General features: G+C 43.1%; 1 protein-coding gene across 7 annotated transcripts in view; it reads right to left on the bottom strand.

Moving 5' to 3' along the window:
- Window positions 1-9930: 9930 nt before the first annotated feature.
- The window catches only part of LOC147886495 (MADS-box transcription factor 23-like), a 126105-nt gene continuing 111220 nt past the window's right edge, over window positions 9931-24815 (bottom strand). For 4 of the 7 annotated variants that reach the window (XM_087395195.1, XM_087395202.1, XM_087395201.1 and 1 more), the window contains 6 exons: window positions 12545-12620; window positions 11717-11772; window positions 11410-11509; window positions 11145-11186; window positions 10327-10454; window positions 9932-10117 (listed from right to left, as the gene is read on the bottom strand). In XM_087395195.1, coding sequence (XP_087251321.1) covers window positions 10027-10117; window positions 10327-10454; window positions 11145-11186; window positions 11410-11509; window positions 11717-11772; window positions 12545-12620 — 493 coding nt within the window. In that variant the 3' untranslated portion in view covers window positions 9932-10026. Of the gene's footprint in view, window positions 10118-10326; window positions 10455-11144; window positions 11187-11409; window positions 11510-11716; window positions 11773-12544; window positions 12621-24815 lie in introns of all 7 variants that reach the window. The other 3 variants (XM_087395197.1, XM_087395198.1, XM_087395199.1) reach the window with 3 other exon arrangements.

Genomic DNA, 24815 nt, shown 5'->3' with positions numbered 1-24815 from the left:
GGGGAGTAGTCCAAATCCACTCAGCGCCGAACTAGTGGCGTAACTGGCTCGATGCCTACCTTGATGGCCCATTGCATCAAGAAGGAGGCCTCGACTTCAAGCCTATCCGTGCACTGTTTGTAGTGTCCATTATGATGCCTGCTTAAGCTAAACCTCAGGACCTAGGCGAAGCACACAAATAGCTGCTCCCAAGTTCTGTATATCTGCAGAAAAACCCAATTGAAAAGTGGCGGTCTTCCCATGGGAGACCCACAGTTCCCTCCCTTGCGAGCCTAGCCACCACTCCATCATGTTGAACATCTGATGTCCCGTCATCAGATCAAATAGCATGGGTGTCCACTGCTCCTCCCCATTAGCTGAGAAGTGAAATCCCCAGAAGGGTCGAGTGCAAGAGCCATACACTCCTATGGAACCCCCTTTTCGGGGTTGTAAAATCAGGACTAACACCACCAGAGCAAGCGAGTATTTGTCCGAAATCTCTAGGTAGTTTATGGTCCTAGCCTCCAAAACTCTCTGGGTAGAGGATGCCCAAGGTGTGGCTTAGGACCTGGAAGCTGAGAAAAGGGCCCCAAAGACCCTGACTGTGAGGAGGCAGAGCAAGGGCTGGGCCGCGTCGAAGAGTGCTCAGGCACCCCCTTGCCCATAGGCCGAGACGAGGAAGGGAGAGAGGTGGGTGGGGGGGAGGAGGCTGCTGTAAGGGGGTGGCGAGGGGGGCGAGAAGGAGGGACAGGGGGTGGGAGGTGATAGTAACAGCAGTTGGGGGGAGGGGGGGTGAGATCAAGGGGGGCAACGTGGGCGCGACCTCGGGAGGAGGGGGCGGGGGAGGCGAAGGGACCTCCGGAGCCCCGGCTTTGCTGGGGCTCCAGACTCCCGCTGAACGGGAACCTGGGTATTCTGCTCTACCGTCACCTATGGGTCCGAGGGGAGATCGAAAGAGGTCTCCTCCTCCTCCATCTGTGTCCGGTCCGGGGACTCCGCTGACACCTTCCCCTTCCCCTTCCCTGTGTCCTGGGAAGAAGAAGTTTGCACCTTGTTGCGCTCTTTAAGTCTGACTCTCTTTTTTGAGCTGATTTGGAGGGCTTCTTTTTCTCCACCTTGGTCCAAGTCCCTTGGGAGGGCTCAACCCAAGGTGTCTGAGTCTGATGTTGCCTCACCTGCTGCTGGGGCTTGGCCAACGGACAGCACTGAGCCTCCCTATGCTCCTGTCTCTGGTGAGGGACCCTGCCCACCAAACAGTCCCGTGCCAGGTGACCCATCTGTCTGCACTGAAGACACTGTTCGGGCAAGCCAGAGATCTCCACACGCTGTCTGAACTCACCTCCATCTAAGGTCTCCAGGAGGATCTCCTCTGGGAGGGACTCTGGATGCTCTGCAATAACCCAGAGGCGAGGGACCCCATCGTCTGCCACTACTGAAGCTGCTATCTATGGCGGAGATGCTAGAACTGTGCCAAAAGAATAGATCTATACTCCTTCAGAAGCCCCGGGAAGTAGAGCGTCATTGGGAATCGTGGCACGTGATGTGTCGAATCCATGTCCTCGACTGTGAAGCCATGGTACTAAGGAAGGAGGTAGACGACATGAGGGCCTAGTAGGATAGGGCTCTGCTCGACAAGGGAGGCCATGGTGTCAGGGGAGTTCAGCTGCATGAGGAAGACTCCTCTCCCATAGATTGTGACCTCCTGTAGCCCCTAGGGCTAAGCTCCAATCCCTGACCTGTTTCCTTAACGAGGTGAGCCCAACAATGCAACCCACCAGGGCCTTGTCCTGCAAAGCCTCTACTTCACACTTGACCTGCTGCTTGTCTTCCGGAGAGAGCATAATCTTAACCACAGTGGGGGTCGAAGGTGCTTCCATGTGAGCCCTTCTTGCCAGCAGACCAAGGGTCGCTGTCAAGGTCAGTTGTCCCGAGAAACAAACACTGCCCTCCAAGTAGTGTTGGAGCTATGAAGCAGAAGCTGCCTTGCTATTCTTATCCTTCTAGCTGCGATTATGGCGAAACCCCTTGTCTCCACAACTATTGTTAAACAGAAGGGCCTGAAGGACTTCAACGAGGAAGATTTTCGGCTTTGGAAATGGAAGAGATTGGTTTCTCAAGAGACATTCAACTACATGCACTAGTTGATCTGATTGTTACTATTGCTATACCCTAGATGACAAAGGAGAAGCTTTTCCTTGTTAAGAAAGACTACAAGGTTTGAATTACTCTCTAACATAAGTGAAACCACTATCCCTAGCAAATGCACTTTTAAGTGCAAATCGGTCTACAAGCACATGATTGATGTGAATTACCCATTTGAAGTCCCACTTGCTCACAACTGAGTCATTCACCAGGGATAGACATTGTGTTAGCTTGGCTCCATGAATAACTCAAAGAGGGTGTGCCTAAGGATTACCTAGTTGGCTTTGTTAAGCTTGAGCAGCATCTAATCTTTAAACTTCACAAGGCACTCTATGAACTCAAGCAGTCATTGAATGCCTAGGATACCCGCCTTGACAAACTTTTGCCTCACATGGCTTCTTGATGGATACAATAGATTCCGATGTTTATATTACAACCATAAGCCTCTAATATTATTATCATTTGCATGTACCTCAATGATATTCTGTTTTTTGGAAGCTTCAAGGACATCCTCGACGGCACTGAAGATGCATTGTTGGCAGCCTTCGATATGAAGGATGTTGGTGTCGCATAGTAGTTCTTGTGGATTTATCTTACCTAGGCAATAGACCAACATGAAATTACTCTTTCTCAATGTCTGACCATCCCTATGGAGCTTGGGTTCATGAATTTGATTACTCCTTCCCTATGTGCGATTGATGCCATGGTTAAGATCCATCCTATGGGGTAATTATTGGTTTGATGTATGCAATGCTTTGCAATAGCCTAGATATTGCTTTTGCTATTGGGTCGATTTGCCAATTTGTATCCCCCCTGCCCCCCTCCCTTCTCTTCCTCCCCGCCCCCCAATCACCTTGCTCTAAAGAAAATTATTTGCTATATATGAAGGGGAATGGATAGTGGGATCCCAAATGAGTCAGCCTTGTTCACGGATATCTTGATGCTGACTAGGCAAGAGATCCATTGACCTGCTAGTGTACTTCTAGTTACATCTTTTTTCTGAACAAAGTAAATCTTTCTTCTGAACAAAGGCCTGATTGGTTGGTCTAGTAGACGACAAGATGGTGCATCTCTCTCATGCCTAGAAGTCGAGTATATTGCTGTAAGTTTCGCTATATGAGAGGTAGACTAGTTTCAGTGCTTCAAGCTATCCCATTGCATGTTGACAACCACTAACACATCCAAGTTTGCCATCACTTTATTCGGAGGTTTCAGATGGTGGCTCTCTGTCAATTTAGTATTGTGCTTAGTAGGGCATGTCAGCTGATTTCCTTGCGAAAGCCCGTTCCACCTTGGTACTATGGGATAAGTAACTAGTCACAGCTTGGCTGTAATAGATTTAGTTGTGATAATTTTGAGTCAGTAGAATCTTGGATGGCCTATGGAGGCAGCCATGTTAACTTTGCATGGTGAGTAAAGACCGTCAAGCAGCATACAAAACGCTCAGACTAGTCGAGCAATACACACTGTTATTGCATGTAATAGGGTTAGGTGTGATAAATATTGTCACGCAGAGAGAATCGAGCCAGCCGTCTTGACTGTGCATGGCGAGTAATGCCCGTCATCTTCTAACAAGGAACCTACAAAAGGCTCATACTAGTCGAGCAATACACATAGTTGTTTGTTCGTCTTTTGCTTTCAATCATTACATCCCTATGTGTTCTAGTTCCACAAGCGTGAGCGGAATAGATTGCATACATTTAGGTCAAGTTTGCTGTATTTGTTGGTTGTAATCTGGTGCCAGAGGCAGTTCATCACCTACTCGGGTGTTTTTGTACGAATACACACCAAAGCTATTGGCTTACACGGTATGTTGCATGCCCTGGGCTCCCCTGACACTCTCTCTTTCAAAGAACGTTTATCCCGTCGCGGCTCTCAATAAAATGAAAAAGTAAAGGATCTAAATTGTGAGAGCAGCTTGAAGATGTCTATATTCTATGGGGAATGGTAGATTACCAGAACAACTTGAATATATACATATATATTCTGTTACGATGGGTGAAGACCAGATTAGCACCCGTCTTCTCAATAAGGAAACTATGCAGAGAGAGTAATCCACATCAGGTCTGGTGGGTTGTGGAGCCTGTTTTCACCTTGCGCATAAAAGATGAACGAGCAGGATAGGAAGAAAAGGATAGAGTAAATATCAAGTGCCGGATTTCCAAAATCTAAGCAAATAAAGCAACGAAAATGTTACCAGGTCTTCGTTCAATCTGGTGACAGAAGAAAGTCGCATAGATTGTTTCTAAGATTATGAAGAAAGATGCTCAGGATAATTCTGGGTCAAAATACTGCAGACAGACACAAGAATTGGACGTAGAACTCATGATCAGAGTTGGCATTTTGAGGCATGAATTCATCAGTCCACGTGTATGTCTTTTTACTTTTTCAATCTTGGCAGAAAACAGTCAGCCCATACCTTTTCATTAATTCATATAGCTGCAATCAAGTAATTGACATGAATTGATATACAAAATTCATCTAGCTACCATCAAGTAATTGACCTGAATTGATATGTACAATAAGACAGCGTGGTCAATCCTTGCATCATGACCAATAACGCTATCTTAAATCGTCGATATTCAGTTACTCAATTGCTATCACCACTAAGATGTCAGCTTGGCATGGAGAATGAGCCAAAATAAACGTATACAAGGATTTTGAACCCAAAATTGAAACTCTATAAGATCTTGGAAAGAAACGATCATTCTTTTGGAATTTGTCATGTTCATAAGAGGAGCCCTAGGTTGCATTGAAACACCGACATGCTAAACTTACACCAAAAAGCACTTTGTAGCAGTGTGGTTTGTGCCCAGAGGAGGGGAGAGAGATAGGGCAGGCAGGGCGGGGGAGGGAGAGAGAGAGAGAGAGAGAGAGAGAGAGAGAGAGAGGTATTAACGTCTTCGAAAGGCCTCGCCGGCCTATGAGACAAAGCACAATATCAGAGTGACTCATGCTCATACAAGCCACAAAGGGCTCACTAAGACCCTTTGGAGTGTGATACAAGAATACAAAACATAAACTCCAAGTCCAAAGCTAGGGAGTAATAGCTAGACTCAGTCTCAAAATAGGAGTCAGAAGACATATCCAGGTTCCATGGTGGCTCTCCTGTGAGTTGCAAAAATGTCTCGTATCTGTATCTATCTAGTTGTCTCACACAGTGGTGGGCCATATCAATAGTGATGCCTCTGGTCGGGGTGGTCTCCTCCTGGTAGCCTCCTAGTAGCACTGTAATGGGTTGGACCTCCATTGTGCGTGCTCTAGTCCGTCATTGCATCAAGGACGTCTCTGGTTGTAACCCTTCTCGTCGTTCATATCATCTCACTACTCCATGTTGCCCTCATGTTGTCGATCTCCTCCTCTATCCCGACATGACCAAGAGCAGGACTCGAATGTGTAGAAGTCTATGACATGTCATTGAGCAGCCCTGTCCTGCTCTGTGTCCGATGTAGAAGCATCTCTCTAGGACATCTCACCTCCATCAGATAGAGTCTATAAGTGAATCAATCTGGAGAGAGGCCCAAATCCATGACCCAAATCTGGAGAGAGGCCCAAATCCGGAGAGCGAAGTGAATCAATCTCTCGGGGGGGTCACTCATCATATGTAACCCTATCACGTGAGTTCAACAGAAGGATATTTTTTATTCCTAAAATTTACAGAAATAAATATACATAAGGGACTATTTAAAATAGTTTTCGAAAAAATTTACAGATTTGTATAAAAAAGGGGTACATTTTATTAATGAAAAAATCTACAGATAAGGGATTTTAAATATAGGCCTTGAACGCACGTGATATAGAGGGTTTATACATAGTGACCCCCCCGAGATCAATCTGGAGAGAGGCCCAAATCTGGAGAGAGGCCCAAATCCGGAGAGTGGATGTAATTGTCAATGGGAGGAAAAACACTTGTTATGTGTGAGGGCATGCCATAAGCTTCAAAATACACCTTGTGCATTGGGCATCATGATTGGCAAGACCACCTAAACCTAAGATAAGCAATCATTATGTCACTTTATCTTGAGCAATCAAGCCATTATGCTTTGACTTTAAGGTGCAATTATCTTGTGAAATCAAGGCATCATGGTTTGAATCTAATTCGCATTCAAGACAATATGATTTGAAGTTAATGTACAATTGTCTTACTCTTATGAAATGAAGACTAGAGTCTCTCAAAAATCTTTCACAATGTATGTTGTTTGATGTGAATTTAAAAAAAAAAACAATTGTAGCCTCAAAGCTTTGTCATCATGGAAAAATTAGCTCAACATAGCTCTATACGCACCGCTAATGCATCCATTCAGATGATGAATGGTAAATTGTTAATATTTAGTATATAAAGAGTTGTGAGTTGAAGAATTAATACAAGTAGAACAAGGGTTGTTTAAATTTAATGAGTAAAAGTAACTAGTTAAATGAAATTATAGTTATGTCTTTGAAATTTTCTTACATATCGATTAGTGAGTGCACAAAGGAGCATTCATTACCCTGGTGCATGTTTCTTATCAAGGTGTGTTGCTTTACATTTGTTTCCTAGTGTTAGGATATGGAGTTTATTCAAACTCCTCATTTTGTGCATCTTATATGATTTATAAACGTTCCATGCTTAGCTACATAATAATGACCTAAGAAATTAAAAAATATAATGACGCCTTGGCTCCTAAAAATTCATGTAGGCAATTAGACACCGTCTAACCCTTTTACTTGTTTGAAACTTTGGGTCCTCATTTTTTGGATGCCTTTTAATGCACTCCAATATTTATACAAGGGGTTGTGTGTGACCCCAACATAGTGATGCACATTCCTCTTATTTCTCACAACATCAAGGAAGGCATCCCATTGCAAATTAGCAACTCATTAGCAATCACTAAATGAGGAGTGATCTTAAACTAGCATCGATGATTAGTAATAGACTCTATGAGTGGTAGCTTCAGAAAACCTTAGAAAACACACCCCGTTTACTGCATGGCTCCACCACTTTCAAAATGATTATGGTTTAAACCCACCTTGACCAAGGATGTGAGCCATTGATAAATGAACTCAAAAAAGTTGCACATGTGGACTATTAAAAGACTATAGAAAATGGCATTGAAAAATAAAAGCATCTAGCTAAACACATATTAGAATAGCAATAGCTTCTTGAAGAACTAACCTCTTGACTCTCATGGGATACTTAAAAAATGTGTTGAACACCATAGATCCTTGTGGGCTTATGTCATGAGGGGAATGTGCGCGCATTTCCCCTATGCTACATACATGATCGGTAAGAAGAATGTCACGAAAGTATGAGAGAACTCCTCCCCTCATCTAAGTGAGCATCTATGCCTCAAGACCTTATTATGATCTCCCCCTAGGCTTACCACCTCTCCTTTTCTTTCCCTCTCAACTATTATGGCTATCATGTATAATAAAAATGGAGATTGCAAGGGGAAATCATATGACAAGTTGGCGCTTATTTCAAAAAAAATTCATATAATAACATATCCACATTCAAACATGAAAGGAGTATTGCTAACTCCATGAAAATAAGGTGCATGGTTGCACAAAAGAACTACCCTTGAATATGAGCAAATGTCAGATAAAATGGCTTAAAGAATACATGAAATAGGTTTCTACAATAGTAATTGATGCTTGATAATTATAATTATCATAGTAATTCAGCTTTTCACACCTTTAACTGTTTGATTGATGCTTGCAAAGGATGAGAGTGTTCATGCTCATGATCTTCCTATCCTTGGTCTATTAACTAGCCAATATTAGGCTAGTGTTTGCGGGCCTTGTACTTGTGCAACATTGCCTAGGGGCCATTTTGTGGGTTTCGCCATTTTGTGGGTTTCCAACCAAATTTACTAGTAGGGTCTCATACCCTTTGACAATCAGGGAGGTTTTTTGAAGTGCCTATAGGCTCCCCCTTTCCATCCCTTTTCTCCTTTTCCATCCCCCCTTCATCCCTTTTCTTTTGCGTTAAGTGACGGTTTCCTTTTGACACCCTCAAATTCAAAAGGGGGCACTTGCTATAGATAGAGGGCCTCACATGGTAGTGTTCTCAACACCCTCAGCAATCTAGATTTCCCTTCGTTAGAGGACAAACAATATATGTACAAAGCTATTCTTTCTTGTTCACGCTTTATGACCCACCCTTTCCCTTTCCCCCATGTCCCTTCAGACTATGCAATTCATGTCAAACCACTCCCCCATCATCACATCTTGATAGGGTCTCCCTAAGAAAGGTTGAGGACTTTTGATGCACTATTTTAGAGGACCTCTAGTAAGCCATGACGTGGATATGGGTGGTAGAGGATGCCCTCCCACAAGATGGTTGGGCTAGTTGGACAACTGATACCATTCAAAGGAGCAATGTGGAGATCCAATCTCATGCACTACAATGCAAACATACCCTCTAAAAGAGAGAGAGAGAGAGAGAGAGGGTGGGGGGGCGGGGACTTATGAGAGATCTAGCCCCCGTGAAGAGGATTAGGGATCAAGAGCCAACCTCTTAACGGCTAGGAAACATTCGGCTTGTTGTCATGACAGCATGACAATGGAATAGGTTCTCTATGCATTAATGTTGATTTCAAGTCCAAGTAGAGGGTGAAAGCCTTTTGGACATATAGTGAGGGAATCCTCAAGGTAGATGCATTTGGAACTATCTACATGTATTTTGAAGATGTGCATGCCATGGATTCTATAGAGATGGTGATGCTTACGAATGTAGTTATAGGGAGGAGTTTCAAGGCATGATGTTGAATAGGGAACATAAAGAATTACAAGATACATTAGCGAGCTCTAGATTCACACTCAACTGCACTTCAATGTTCTAGAGGCGACTAGGGGAAGGGCTAGAGCCTTTAGAAAGATGCCAATTGGAGAGGATCTATATGGATTAGCCATAGGTATCTCAACCCACAAGTCTCGAGGATCGTGGTTGTGGATGCAGCTCTGGATTCACACTCAAAGTGGACCTCAATGTTCCAGAGGCGACTAGGGGAAGGCTAGAGCTTTTAGAAAGATGCTAGTTGGTGAGGATCTATATGGATTAGCCATAAGGATTTGAACATAGAGGTGTCTAGGATCGCAGTTGTGGATGCAACTGAAGGTGGGGTAGGTTAAAATACACGTAGGATGCTTGATAACTTGCCAAATCTAGTCTATCCCCAGTTTCTAAGGGGATGACTAGATGGACTTCTTAGTGCTTGTGTTAATCTCTCTTGAATAGTGCTTCAACAGTTTTGTAGTGTGAATGTGTACACAATGTAGTCCCATTTTTTAATTACTTTAAATTCATTTTGGATCATTTCATGTCAAACAAACTAAACCGTAAAAGAGTTAGAATTATAGCACTCCAGCATATCATAGGAAATCATTCATTTTCCAATCTAGAAATATGACGCTGAGAGATAACATGCATCATCCTAAAATATATTAACATCTCAAGAAAACAATACATAAATACTTTTCTAAAGTGCATATCTTTTAAAAGATTATCATGCTTAAAGATATAAGTATGCAAGTATGCAAACACTGTAAATTAACATGACATGATGGACAAATACATAGACATATTAACAAGAATCTATCCCCCTGCAATTAAGTATGATTGTCCATCGCACATAACTTTATTTCTGTAACTCTTAAAAAGTTTTTAAAAAAAAAATCGCTACTTATGACTCTAAGATACTATGTGTACCACTCTAAATTATGGGAAAGTCAAATATAAAATGAAAAAGTACAAATGAAGTTTTGCAAAAAGGATCTCACCACAATAATACACATTTTAGAGTATCACTATAAATAATATAAACCAAGTAAAATACATGGTGGACATAACACACTCGTTAAAGTAACACTAGATGAAAAAATATACAAAATAATATCCACAAGGTCAAACATCATTTCAAAACAAGTCTAGGATTCACATGGTGCCATGTTAAGGTCTTGAAGCACAACTGGTTTCTCTACTAAACACAATTCATTAGTCTCTTGGGATGAGGTGGCCCTGTACACAATTTTCAAATAAGGACATTAATGGCATATAAGAGCAAATATCTTCTTACAGATTCAATTATTGGCTTGCATGCATTTCATTTTCTAGAACATCCATGTAAAAGAGGGTTTGTGTGTAAAAATTGATAGACGTGGGACAATCATTGCTTTCTTGGGCGAATCAAAGACGTATCATAAAAAGGATGAAGGCACACAAAGTACCTTTCTTGCACGTTCCCACCTTCAAAACTTTTGAAGTTGTGCATATTATTTAGTTGGCTTTGCAACTCCGTGATGATTCCAGAGAGGGAAGATGAGTTTGCCTCTGATGCTTGTCGTACATGTTCAACCTAAATGCATAATCACTTAAGTTAAAGTCAACTCAGATTTCCATGGAATATTAGTAACTACAATTCAGGCGTTCTTGTATCAACTATGTAGATTACTACTAATATCTTCCATGTGATATCCATATCACTACCTCTTGGCAAGTAAAACACATATGGTCTATATATTCGTGGTTGATTATTTTAGTTTAGATCGGTTGTGAATAACCTTAAATCCTTGCACCAAAAAATCTTGATGAATCTAAAACCTACACAAATCTATCCCCTAAAAGCAACATGATTATCAACTATGACATCCAACCAATGTCATTATCATGTGTAGACCATTGTGATACAGGTGCTCTCAACACACATACTAGCAACCCCTAGCATGTTTCTTTCACATAGGTCCTTATATTCAACTTCTTGGGAATTGATTACAAAAATCAATCTCATAAAGAATCACTAGCACGTCAGAAGATGGCTAATTATAATAACAGGAGAAAACTATGTGTACTTGTCTATTCTCTCTCTCCTGAATGCAAAAATTTCAAGGAAAGAATTGTGGACATGGTGGCCTATGTTGGAAGCATTCAGTTTTCCCGTATTTTTATTTCCCTTTGCTAATACTAATCAATCTTGATATAAGCATGTACTTTGTGCTTGAGAGTTCAATGTGCCATGAGTATGAGTAACTAATGGCAAAGGGGTTACCTCATTATTCCAAGAGTCAAGTTGTCGAGATACACATCCACGCTATACAACCACAAACATAAGAAGCCACATTTATAATATTTCTCAACTGACCAAACCCTAAAGTAAATAAGAGGCTAGACATTTTTTTTTTTGTAGTGCACATCATTTATTGTAATCATTTAATGAAGAGCATAATACAGGAAGCATTTGTAATTATTTACAAAGAGCATAACACAAGCAGCATTTGCTATGATAAACACACAATATCTTCTATAAAGCTTACAAGATTTTCATGTACATTAGTCCAACCCGTTTGCATTTCTTCTTCTAAAGTCACTAGATCAAGCAACGAGAGACCATCAAGATCCTCACCACATAGATGCCTGAAAAAAAGATTTGTTAAGCATCATACATTAACAAAAGATGCTTGCTAGAAAAACAGTTCCAAGCAAAACTACACTAGCATGAGCAAAATTTTGGCATTTTATTTGCTTTTTTTTTTTGGGCATTTTATGGCATGCTATCTTTCTCTATGATACAAGGTAGTTACCTGTTTTTTGTTGTAATGGCTACAAAAGATCTACTTGTACCTTTCTCTTAATTGTAAGTTGTGTATGTTGTTCCTTATTTCCTCGATGTCATCCTTCTGCAAGAGTGAAATAAGACAAGGATCAATTCTTCATCAAACTAGTATGCTTTATATTTCTACATAGTCATAAGCTTGCAAACAAATAGGAATCAACATGGCCTCCCGTCTCCAAGGGTGTTCCTTAGACAAGCGACTAAAGCACAATATATTCTTTATGTCATAGATATTAGATCAATTGCATCATGGGTACAAAAGCTTTGACCTCTACGAAGTTGATAGAACGGAGGTCCTCCCAAGGAAATTCACCCCTAATTCTGTAAGAAGAACATCCATTGATTGGGAGCCTTCCGTATACAAGGAATATTCGAAGGGGTAAATATCGTCATTTCAATATAAGTAGGGGTTTCTAGGTCCAAATATGTGAACCATGCCCTTGTGAACCAAGAATCAGGCTATAAAGTAAATCAGTCACTTTTGAATTCACTCTGCGTCCTGCTTGTGGCTTCGAGAGCTCACAGGAGACTTTGACGATACGATTGAATGGACAAACCTTCACAAGTTCCTTCATCTGGCATGTGGGAAAGCAAGTCGCAGACGCACTTGCAAAAAAGAGGCCTTTTAGTACGAGAATTCTGTCCAATTCAGTGGAATTGCTCTTTCCCTTAATTCTTTATCACGTTTACTCAAGGCCCTAGTATTTCACAAAATAGTCATCCTGAATATCAGGGACAATGCATTCAGGTGGATTAATTCGGACTTGTTCTTGTGTTTATGGTCAAGTAATTTAATGCATCTTACATTAAAACAGGAATCGAAGAAGAACGCTAACCTCTTTCTCATCGCTCCCTCTAGTTGACGATTTGGATTCCTTGTCATAGCCGTATCTCTCCACGATGTTTGGCATGCTGTTCCAAAGAGAAAACAATCATTTCCAAGTTGCCTGTCAGAACTAACCAGCGTACCTGATAAGCTTTCAGCTCAAAGTAAAAGCTTCTTTTTTAAAGAAAAATAAAACACGTAGAAATGATGTAATAATGGCTTCAACTGATGAAAACGAGAGCAGTCAAGCAGTGAGGTCTTCAAAACTTATAAGCCTGCAACAGAGAAACGCCACTATAACTCTTTGAACGTCCTCAATAAATGTGGGTATTGACCTGTATGTGATTATTTCACCTACACAAACAAATGCGCCTTTCCTCCTCATCTTGTAGTTTCTAATGAACCTTGTTTGGCTCTACTATATTTTTTCGTGTCAGATACGTGCAATCTCCTAAGCACAAATACAGATAAAGAACAAATCTTAAAAGACACAAAGCTAAGAGCACGAATCAATTCTAAAGAAACTTATAAACAAATTTCATGGACCTCTGGTGTTTTAGGCAAGGCCAAAACATCTGGAATGGTCCCACCTCCCCCTTCTCTCCTTTCCCTCAGAACAAAAGGAAAAATCATAGTTAGGATGTATTATATAGGAGCATTCAATTTTATTGGATATAAAATGATTTCTTGTGCGTGCTTGAGTGCATGCATGAGCTTGCATGTGCTCAGGGGACAATCGTGAACAATCTTACCATGTTTAATGCTCCATCTAATGTCCGCTTATTGGATGCCTATGCACCATTATGTATTTGTAAGAGCCAATGTCGAAGCTCACTGAGAGCATGCAGCAGATTCTGAGCAGAGGGGTTTGAAAATGGGGCTGGACAGAGGCCACTTTTAGGCCTATTCTGGTCGGTCATTCATAGGCCTGTACTCGACAGTCTATGGATTGGTTTGGGCCAGACTGCCTACACAATGCTGGTCGGTCAGCTCATAGCAGGCCTGATCGGCCATCCAGAAAGGGTGGGGGCAGACAAGCCCCTTCCCTCTACCCCCCCATTAATAAAAAAAAGTTGTTCTTTTCCTTTCCCTTTCCACTCCACTGCAATTGGCTTCTCAAGAGATTTTCGACTCTTGTGGTTGGATTTCTCTGATACTGAAAGAGGGAGATATGTCAGACATTCAACAATGTGGCATTTACACCCACCATGCTGTAGACGTCAAGCCCCGTTGCACTCTTCATAGGGGCCTAATAGGCGGGGCATTGACCCTTATATTCCGACGCGCCCTTTCCACCCTGTCAAAGAGAAGCTCCTTCAGCTCCCATGAAGAAGCTTTCCGGAACATGTCAAAGATGTCATCATCTGGTCCACGGACCCATTGTACTCAAACAAGCCGATTCAATTTTGAGCTAGTAGGGTCATTGGTCCAAGTGACTTGACACACTTAAGAGTCTTCAAGATACCCAGGCACCAGCGGGTCCATCCCACACATCCCCCTCAGAAACTAGAAAACCACCAGACCTTGCAAAGTAACAAGTTTGTTTCCAATCATCCTCCAACCAGGAACCTGTATAGTGAGAACTCTATGCTGATGGACATAGCTCTCCACCAACTCGTCCCATTCCCAAAGCTATGGGACTAAGCTCTCCACCAGCTCCAGAATCCTGAGCCTACGAAGGTAACCTGTAATCCTCATGTTCCCTATTCAGCAGCATGCCAATGATTCCTCTTGGAGAATCCTTCTTGTCTTATCTCGTTTCCCAAACTCGTGGCAGCTTCACTTCGTCGTCAAACAAAAAGAATGTGTTGTCACAAAATACACGCCGTCCAAAAGTGTAATTACAATCACATAAACAAGGTCCCAAAACCACTGCTATACAAACATAATCTAAATACGTGAAATTGTCCAAAACTCCAAAACTGTAAAAAATTGAGACTATAGATTGAATAACAAGAATATCCCAAACTCAAACAAGGTTCACTTGGAAAAGAAATAGAAATTGCACAGCCTCAGTGACCTTCACTCTTTCCTGATTTTAAGCATTGTAATCTTCATCTCATTCGCCTGTGACATTCAACAATCCTGTTCCTGTAATTATTTGTTCTGCAACACCTGCCTGCCTGTTGGATCGGCTGACCGTAGGAGTATCCTTCAGCTATTTGGTCGTCACCCAAACGAGTATCCCGCAACATTTACTGCTCAACAAAACCACAACGCCAATCTGACCGCATACAATCACAACCCCTGGAATTCAATGTCACGCGAGATCACTTCGTGCTACCTTATCTGTTCATTGCGCTCTTTCGCTGCCCAGATCTTCACCTAGCCTTGGAAAGATTTCATGCTTAGTACCGGCATCAAGTCTAACAACGACCTCATTTTTGGAGCTGATCGCCCTTTTCCAAGAGCTCTGTCAATTTGGTTTTAGCCACAATTGGCTGTTTCTGGAGATAGCCCAGTACCAAAGGAGAGTTGCGCCTCTTTTTGCAGCCTATTCCAGCTATATAGAGCCTGGAACTAATAGCCAGAATAATCGATTGTAGGCCTTCTTCTCCCAGTTCTAGTGATGCCCTATGGGCCCTGGTACTGGTATGTGCCTTGTAGGCATAGTTATAGGCACTTCTTTTATTTTGTGCCTTTTATGCCACCTAGGACACTTAGTCCTATGTGACACATAGGACACTTAGTCCTAGGGTCTAGGTACATGGTACGTACTCCTCTTTCCTTAACACACTACTTGATGTGACGGCTGTAACTCATCGACTCATTGACCTTGCACTCTCTCTCTCTCGTCTCACGATCCTACACTGGTATTAGAGCCACGTTCGACTTGTCTCCTGCTCCTAGACTTGCACCAGCTCCCCTCAGCCTACCTGCTCCTCCATCCGTACAGTCCGCACGACTGTACGGACGCCCGTACAAACAGCCATACTGATCAGTACTGCGTTCCGTACCTGCGTTGCCGTACAGCCACGTGAGAAGACTTGCTTACAGCTGTGATTCCGTACATCAGCAGTACCGTGCCGTATATCTTCCGTACAGTTGTGCAGAAGGTTTCGTACTTGCATTTCATACAGCCTCCGTACATTGTACATGTGCCATACATTGGATTACGTACGACGCTCAGTATTGTTCCGTACATCGTACTTGCATACGTACAATCACGTACCTGCTCCATACCTACGCCATACATCATACACTGGATCTGCTCCATACATCCGTACAAGAGCTATCCGTACAGCTTGTACTTGTCCCGGGAGTTCCGTACAGTTTTACACGTGCAAAGCTGTCTTCAGGTTCTGTATCTGTTTTGGGATTCGTTGTGAACTAGTGTTGGGGCTTTTGCAGGACATTGGCAAATTTGAGGCTTTCAATACCTTTCATCCCCTCTAGTTGCAACTTCTTGCAAGAACACTAGAGATTTGGGATTTGGTCTGCAATTTCTTGTTTGATTGCAATACATTGGGTCAGATTGGAGACCATTGAGTCACTTTTGCAAGACATTGAGTCATATTTTTATACGTTGGGTCACATTTGCAAAAATTTCAGCACAATTTCGGGCTTTTCTGCATTTGCTCTCTTTTTGGCCTATTTGCCCTCATTAAATTTGGGGCTTTTGCCAGATTTGTTATTTTTTGCAGTGAACCTTGCCTGACACAGTCACATTTGGGTCAAATCTACATTTGCCCTTTGATTTGGGTTGGAAATTTGCAGAATATTTATTTGCAGATATTTGCTGTCATTTTTGGACAGCCAGTTCTTTGCAGTGATAGCCTTGAGGCTTTTGGATTTTCAGGTCTTTTTCAGGGTATCCCATTTGCAATGGCTGGGAGCAATCATGATCTATTTGGCATTCTTCGTGAAGATGATAAGTTGGATAGCACCAACTATCCGATGTGGTCTTATCTCATGAGACATATTCTTGTTGCAAGGCATTTCTGGAATATTGGGGTTGATCTGAGGCCAGTCAATGCTACAGTGGTTGCATCTACTGCTGGTCCCTCTGCAAAGGATACTCCTCCTGATGCCTTATCTTCTAGCACCTCTACTACTGCTCCCCCAACTCAGGAACAATCAAGATGGGATGCAAGAGATGCAAATGCACATTCCTGTATTGCTTTATCATGCAAGAGAATCATTATTCCACACATCCGGCCTTGCAGGACAGCAAAGGATGCTTGGGACAAATTGGCTTCTCTTTATCAGATTCGCAATGAGGCATGTGTTGCATTTTTAAGAAGACAGTTGCAGGAAGTCAGTATGAATGAAGGTGATTCCATGGATGCATACCTGACAAAGGTCAAGGACCTCATGCAACAACTTGCCAATATTGATGAGGTGGTGCCAAATTCTCAGCTTGTCAGTACCACATTGAATGGACTGCCAGATACATATCAAGGGTTTGCTACAACCCTTCGGTTAGTGGCCATGGGTAATCCAGACCACTACTCTTTTGATCAGCTAGTTACTTTGCTTTTGCAGGAAGAGCAAAGTCGTGCTAATAGACAAGCCATTATTCCTGATCATGCATTTGCTTCACAGCAGACAGGAAGAGGCAAAGCTTCCAAGCCTATGGGGAAGCCTAAGTGTGCACATAGCAGTGGCAATTCCTCCAATGCATCTAAAAATACAGCAAATAAGTAAAAGAAGAAAAGATGCAACTATTGTCGCAAGCCTGGACATGACATTTCAGAATGTAGAAAGCGCATTGCTTCGGAGAAAAAGAAAGCAAGATTGACAGTTAATGCCTCACATGCAATTGAATCCCACGAGCCAGCAGCTAGCAGATGCTTCACATGCACATGCTCTCCAGGATGATTTGGCATGGGTTGTCCATTGTTCATTTGATCCCTCCACAGTAGAGATGTAATCTTTGCTGAACATTCAGCTTCTCCTCTTGTGGACTGCAAAGCTAAGCCAGAAGTTGATGTGTTTGATGCCTTTGACTCTTGGTTACCTCTGCCTTCCTCAGAAGGGGACTTTGACCAGCAACATGAGCCTCCTGTGGGCCCTCCAACAAGCAATGATCAGCCAGTACCCCATGCTGATTTGCAGGTTTCTCTTCCAGCACAAAATGATCCCACTATTCATGATGCAGTGATTGAAGAAAGAGCTGTCAATAGACAGCAAAGGCAAGTTCCCAGATGGCTTCTTGATACATTGAGGGACAGCAAACAAGATCAGCCTTTTGCTGCCTGGACAAGGTCAGGGAATAGACAGATGCATGGTCACTTTCTTGAGTTTGCACTCCTTGCTACAGCTTGCAATGAAGAGCCTTTGTGCCATAAAGATGCTTTTGACAGCAAAGAGTGGGTCTGCTGCTGTACTGCCAACCTGTTGCACATCCCATCCCTGTTATACCTGCTGTGCCTGCTGCTGCAGTAGCCGTACCACCTGCAGTACCTTCCGTACTTGCTGACCAGGTACTGCTGCAGCCTTTCTTCCCTAGTGCTTCTGCTGCGCACTGTTGCAGCTCTTGTGCCCTTTGCTCGTGCCCCTGGCTAGGCTCTTTCCAGCCCCACAGCCAGCCCATGCTGGCATCTTTTGGTGGCCCTTTGGTCTGCTGCCCATGTGCGAGCCACATTGCTGCCCACATGGCAGCCTCACTACCAGTTCGGTAGAAGTACCATCTTCATCCCCGCCTATGTGTAAATCTATGCATATGCTCCCCTTGGTGACTTCAAGCTCGTTCTGTTAGAAATTACCCAATAGAGGGTACGCACAGAGGAAGACTGATAGTAATGCCCAGGAGCTCACACAGTGTGCGTGTGGGGTGTGGAATCACAAACTTCTTAACTTATGTGCATAGATGTGCAAGCCAGCAAATAGACAATGCTCAGAGACAAATATAGAAGCAAATCTTTATATTTTCGTCCGTCCACAAAGTAGGACCGGATACAATACCAACAGGTTCTCCTACTAGATGCCAGGCACTTCTAGATCTCTGAGCCCGCGTGCTCCACCTCGAGCATATGTAGACTCTCTGTCTAGATCCCTTCCACCTTGCTGTCCGGAAGCCAGCCTAGGTGGGCAGCACCTCTAGCTTAGTCTGCAGCTTGTTCTGGGTCACCTTCACCTCCTGAATGTAGGCCCAAGGTAGGTCCTGCTGCTGCTCCTATCTGCTGGTTGAGGGCTGCTCCAAGTGATATGATATGAGGCCAAATGCCTCCTCTTTTATAGGCCCTGAAATGGACCGACCTGGTAGGGCCGACCAGTCCGCCCCCTCCCAGTCTGTAAACTGACTTGGTTTGGGGGCTGTTCCACAGACCCGCCTGGCCACGTGGCAGTTCGCCATAGGCGCAGGCCTCTGCCCTCCTGCTGGCCCTGTTCCAGCCTTGTTGCAGGCTACATACAAGGCCCAAAGGCCCTGCCATGCAGGCGCCTTTGGCCACTGCAGATCCCGCCCTCTGTCAGGCTTCCAGCAGCCCTGTTCTCCATCAAAGAAGCCTCCGTACAGCCCCGTACAGTGGGGCCGTACCCTGCTGATGTCATCGCGCCCTTCACAGGGCCCTGTTGCAGGCCATATGCCTGTCCTGAAGCTCTTTCTTGCCAGGCCAGATCCAGGGCTACATGCCCCCGCCATCTTTCCTGCACAATGTCTCCTTTGTGCTGCCAATGTAGCAGCCTAATCATGCCTTGGTCTACCTCCCCCATGCTCTCCTCATATGGGGGCTTACAGATGGGGAGGTGACCATTCCAACATGTTCCTAGTTCATCCACTTCTTATCTGTCAGGACTCATCCTCAGATCCTATGACTGAGCAACGTTCTCCATCCTCCACCATAGAGTCTAAATCTGTGCACCACCGCTTGATGTCTGCTATGAGCACAGTCACCCCTGGGTGTGCAAACTCTATCTCAGTGGGACAAGGTATCATCACTGAGAATAGCTCTTCTCTTACCACATGGGCTGTTGGTAGCTTGAACTGGTCCTCCCTCTTCACTTGGTCAGCCTTCTAGCAAAGTGTCCAGGCGTGTCATAGAAGCACTTCTTTTGGGTCTTTCTCTTCTTGTCGTCACCATCAGAAGCTTCCACGTCCTCACCCTTGGCATCTTTCTTTTTCTGTGGCTTCCATTTGCCACCCTTGCTCTTCACTCTATGAGAACCTTTGCGTCGCCATCGTCCTCATTCTTACTATGCTACAGCTTCATTTGAGCTTCTTCTTGAAGCAACAATGGACCCAGCTCCTCGAATGTGAGCGGCCTGTGTTCGTTAGCGGTGAGAGTCATCACCAATCCTCGAATGCTCTTTGGAAGCTTACTGACCAGAAGCACGGCTAACTGGTTACAGTCCACCTTGCGACCCACTGCTCCGAGTTCATCTTTGAGAATTTGTACCGTCTCTAGGAAGTCGTAGGCTAACTCTTTTTCATCTATCTTTAGGTTGAACTATTGGTTCTTAAGCATGATAATCCTCTCTTTGTTCCTGGTCTCATAGAGATCCTGCAAGGTCTTCCATGCCTCGTGTGCCAGTTGGATGTGGATTATCAATGAATCCGCACTCGCCTCGATGATCATGGAAAGAGCAATTGCATCTCTTAAAATTCACTCTTTCACTTTATCTGGGTCTGCCGGTATAATCATCTTCCCTGAGGCATCTAGGACATCAACACGTTTTGGCTCCGTACCTTCCATCGTCTTCCAAATCTCCATGGTCACCAGATGGCTCCGAAGATTCACTTTTCAAATTGGATAGCTTCCCGACTTTCCGAGTTTCAGAATGAGTGGGTTGGATCCCACGACTCAGTGTACATGGCCTTAAGTCTGCTGGCCTATTTTGAAGTAATTGCAAGGCACGCAAGCACTCTTGAATGCGAGGGCTCCTTCCTCCTTGACAAGGACTCCATTGAAGAAGGTTCCTCTACTTCTATCTCCTAGGCTTCACGTCACGAGCAAGGCTATCCCTAGATGATAACCTTTGGCTCTGATAACATGTTAGAAAACATGGAGGTAGGTTGCTTGCTTATGGCCAACACTACTCCATTGCCAAGATTGTGCACTGTTTTTGCACATTATTGATGTGTTTATGTGCACATTGTAAGGAGGGCGCAATAGCTTTGCATCCCTAGGTCCTTGCACGTAATTTGAAGAATTGCTATCTGATCAAATTTGATGCATTTTACAATTTTCTCCATCAGATTAATGAAGACATTGTTGGAATAAATAGGGCCCATGCTGCACCAGTTAGCCCCCAAATGAGGAGTGCAATGAGGCTTGACACCTTCCTATGTAAGGGTGTAGTCGGTGTCATATTGGCACTGTAGGGGGATTGGGCTAACAAATGAGGAGTGCAATGAGGCTTGACACCTTTCTATGTAAGGGTGTAGTTGGTGTCATATTGGCACTGTAGGGGGATTGAGAGAGGCTGCCATGTGGGCAGCAACAGACCATTCTTTGTGGGTTAGGTTTAGGATGGCCACCCTTGTCAGCATCATTGACTGACTGTGGAGCTGCAAACAGTCCAGCCATGAGCCCATATCCAGGTTCAATGGGCCAGGCCTGAGGTTACAGCAGAGGCTACTGCCAGCTGGCAGTACAGTCTAGGCAGCACAGCAACAGGAAGTTCTGCAGCAGGGTGATGCCAGTGGCAGTATGTCACATGGGAGGGTCGGCCAAACAGCAGCAGATGTGCACAGACGGGGTTGGCCAGGTCTGTGGTCAGGTCGGTTGAGTCTGTCAGTATGGTTGGCCAGATCAGTATGCGGGTCGGCCAGGTCAGGGGCACCATGCCCTATAAAGGGCCCCCTTTCAGCAGGTCAGACTGCAGGACTTTTGGGCCTTCCAGAAGATATGCAGAGGCAGATTCACCTCCTTGTAGCAGAGCCATGGTCTGGAGTAAGGAGTGTGAGCAGGAGGACTCACCTAGAGCAGCTACTGGAGCCTGTGTGATCTAGGCAGGTCTACAGCAGGAAGTTTAGCAAACAGAGCGTGAGTTCATCAACGTACCTCAGTGTGTTTGCAGCAGGTGTTTTTACAGATTTGGCAGCTTCGTTTTGACATCCACAAAATAAGATTGGTTTTGGCTGTACATCTGTGTGTGCTTTCAAGTGTTCTCTTTCTATACATGCATGCAGAGTTGGTACCCGATGAAGGGAAAGGCCAATCTTGCCAAAGAACCTGACAAAAGCTTCCACTTGCTAGAACCTGACAAAAGCTTCCACTTGCTATTTTTAGTAAATGAAGTAATACTTTAAAGAAATTTCACATGCAACTAAAGAAGGCACTATCAGATATTCCTTGAAAGATACCAAGTTTCCAGGTGATTGAGAGAGTGGGCTACTGAACATAGTAGTTTTAGTCAATGGCGTTACAATAATCCATTGAGAATCTCTGTAATTCCATGATCTCGTAGCTTGGATCAAACACGATGGATCATTTTGGCTTAATACCTACAGTTAATAATTTTGGCAAAATGAGTAATGAATTGACATTAAGGCTTTTGGGATATGAAGACACATTGTTGAAGATCTCGAAGAGCTGAACAAGTGATTGTAAGGAAAAATGGGAGGCAGAATTTAAAAAGCATGTTTCTTTGAAATCAAAGTAGCATGTGCCCTGGTCCCTTACAAAATCCATGATTGGAGTCTCTACAGCTTGAGTTGTTCCGTTGCTACATCTTTCGCTGTAACTATCTCACCACTTTCTACGCCTTTGTTGGGTAATAATAGCTCAATGTATAAAAATACAACAAGGAAATAACACTAATGACCTCGTAAATTCCTGAGAATTCAACGTTTTTTCCTACGTATAATGTACAATAAGCCTTTCATTTTCAATGAGCAATCTCTTGGGAAAACCAAGTGGTTTAATACAATATAAGATCAAACACAGATCAAATTCAGAAAAGAATGAACAAAGAAAGCGTTTATTGATGTCTACACGAGACCAAAAGTAATGTTAGGGTCAAAAGATATTACAAAGCTAAAATACTAGAAGAAAGAAGACTAAATGCTTCTCAAAGCCCAAATGATGTTTAGGGGGGGCATTGAGTATTATAAACCTAGATGTTTCCATGAACATTCCCAAACTCATCCTCTAAAAACACAACTCATGATAGTCACTCATAAGGTTGAAAACCATAAACTCCATCACGCATAGCAAGGACTAGCTACTATGACATCCCCACTCACGTCATCAGCGCTCAACAGTGGGTGTAGACCATTGTATACAAATATGCTCCCACACATACTTGATCATCCATTTATACAAAGTCTTTGTACCGAGTTTCTGTCGGCACTCCGGAGGTGAAGGGCAGACTCAGCCATGACGAAGGCTAGCACTAAAGGAGAAGGCTAATAAAAAAGTAGTCCAAAATCTCTTCATTCAAGCTACAACTGCTTGTGAAGTCTAAACACAACATAGTCTCATGATAGTCACTCATAAGGTTGAAAACCATAAACTCCATCACGCATAGCAGGGACTAGCTACTATGACCTCCCCACTAACGTCATCAGTACCCAACAGTGGGTGTAGACAATCATTTAAAAATATGCTCTCACACATACAAATCCACACACCCACACATACTTGATCATCCATTTATACACAGTCTTCGTACTGAGTTTCTGTCAGCACTCCGGAGGTGAAGGGCAGACTCAACCATGACGAAGGCTAGCACTAAAGGACAAGGCTAATGAAAAAGTAGTCCAAATTCAAAAGTCTAAACGATTTCTTTTTAGTCTCTTCCAAACGAGCATCTAAATCTAGCTGATAGGGCAACACACCATTTAAGATAGAAAGAATTATCGCAATACCAGCAAGCCTCAACATGGACAAAAACTTCACAAGGTGAAATTTGCATGCCCGCAGAAGCATATACCTAGATGAATCCAGGAACATACCCAAACTCATCCTCTAAAAACACAACATAGTGCAGTTTCAATCTCGTGATAGTCACTCATAAGGTTGAAAACCGTAAACTCCATCACGCATAGCAGGGACTAGCTACTATGACATCCCCGCATCCATTTATACAAAGTCTTCGTACCGAGTTTCTGTCGGCACTCCGAGGGTGAAGGGCAGACTCAGCCATGACAAAGGCTAGCGCTAAAGGAGAAGGTTAATAATAAAGTAGTCGAAAATGTCTTCATTCAAGCTACAACTGCTTGCGAAGTCTAAACAATTTCATTTTAGTCTCTCCCAAACGAGCATCTAAGTCTAGCTGACAGGGCAATGCACCATTTAAGATAGAAAGAATTATCGCAATACCAACAAGCCGCAACATGGATGAAAACTTCACAAGGTGAAGTTTGCATGTCTGCTAATACGGCAGAAGCATATAGCTAGATGAATCCAGGAACATTCCCAAACTCATCCTCTAAAAACACAACATAGTGCACTTTCAATCTCATGATAGTCACTCATAAGGTTAAAAACCATAAACTCTAGGCATTGAGTACCATAAGGTCAAAAGATACTACAAAGCTAAAATAACTACAAGGAAGAAGCAAATACAAAAAAAGAATCTATACTTTGACCTTCAAATAACTTTTAGGGAGATCATGCCCGCTAACAAGAGAGGAATACATATGTGATGACAAAGCGAGATCATTAAATTTTAAGTTTTCCTCCATGTCTAGATGGAGTATGGAGATACAAGTCTTAAGTTTGCCTTCATGTCTCTATGGGGTATGGAGATACAAAGAGCAAATAGCCAAAGAGAGGAAGAATTCGACTTGAAGTGGGAGGTCGTTAGATATTCATCTATACGTAAGGAGGAGAATTGAAGACTAAGTTGCATGATCTGCTAAATTTTTTGGTATGTGGAAAGACTTTAAAGTATGTGCAAATAGAACACCTATTATAAGAGGGTTGAAAACCAAAAAAGTAGTGTAATTGGGTATATTTTCTTTCATAAAAAGTCATAACCCATGGCATCCATAAACCCCATTAATTAGGGCTTGTGGTTGCAAGCTTCATGCCCGTGATATGTTGCTATCCAACCCACTCATGGTTCTTGTGGCACATATCAGAAGGCAAAATTTGGTGTACTAATTGCTCGAGGGTCATTGTATTTAAATTTTCCAGTACGACAAAATATCACTTTGTTGGAGTGCGTCAGATTATTCCCTCCCCCAAAAATTACACTCGTATTCAAATAAAAGCATATTCTTCATTTAGTGACCATGCTTCAACCACTCATTTAACGTTTTTAAGTTGAAAGATCAGTTTTGCAAAAATCGAGCAAAAAAGATGTCATAAGAGTCAAAGAAATGCACATTATGTTTTTAAAGAAAGAAACTAATATAATATATTTTGGCAAAGAACTCCTAGTCTATC

This window comes from Dipteris shenzhenensis, chromosome 24 (genome assembly GCF_047967505.1).
Source record: "Dipteris shenzhenensis isolate YYH24624 ecotype China chromosome 24, Dip_SZ_1.0, whole genome shotgun sequence".
In the NCBI taxonomy this organism is placed as follows: Eukaryota; Viridiplantae; Streptophyta; class Polypodiopsida; order Gleicheniales; family Dipteridaceae; genus Dipteris; species Dipteris shenzhenensis.
The sequence above is the reverse complement of the archived record's forward strand: the minus strand, read 5'-3'. Positions and strand labels throughout refer to the sequence as shown.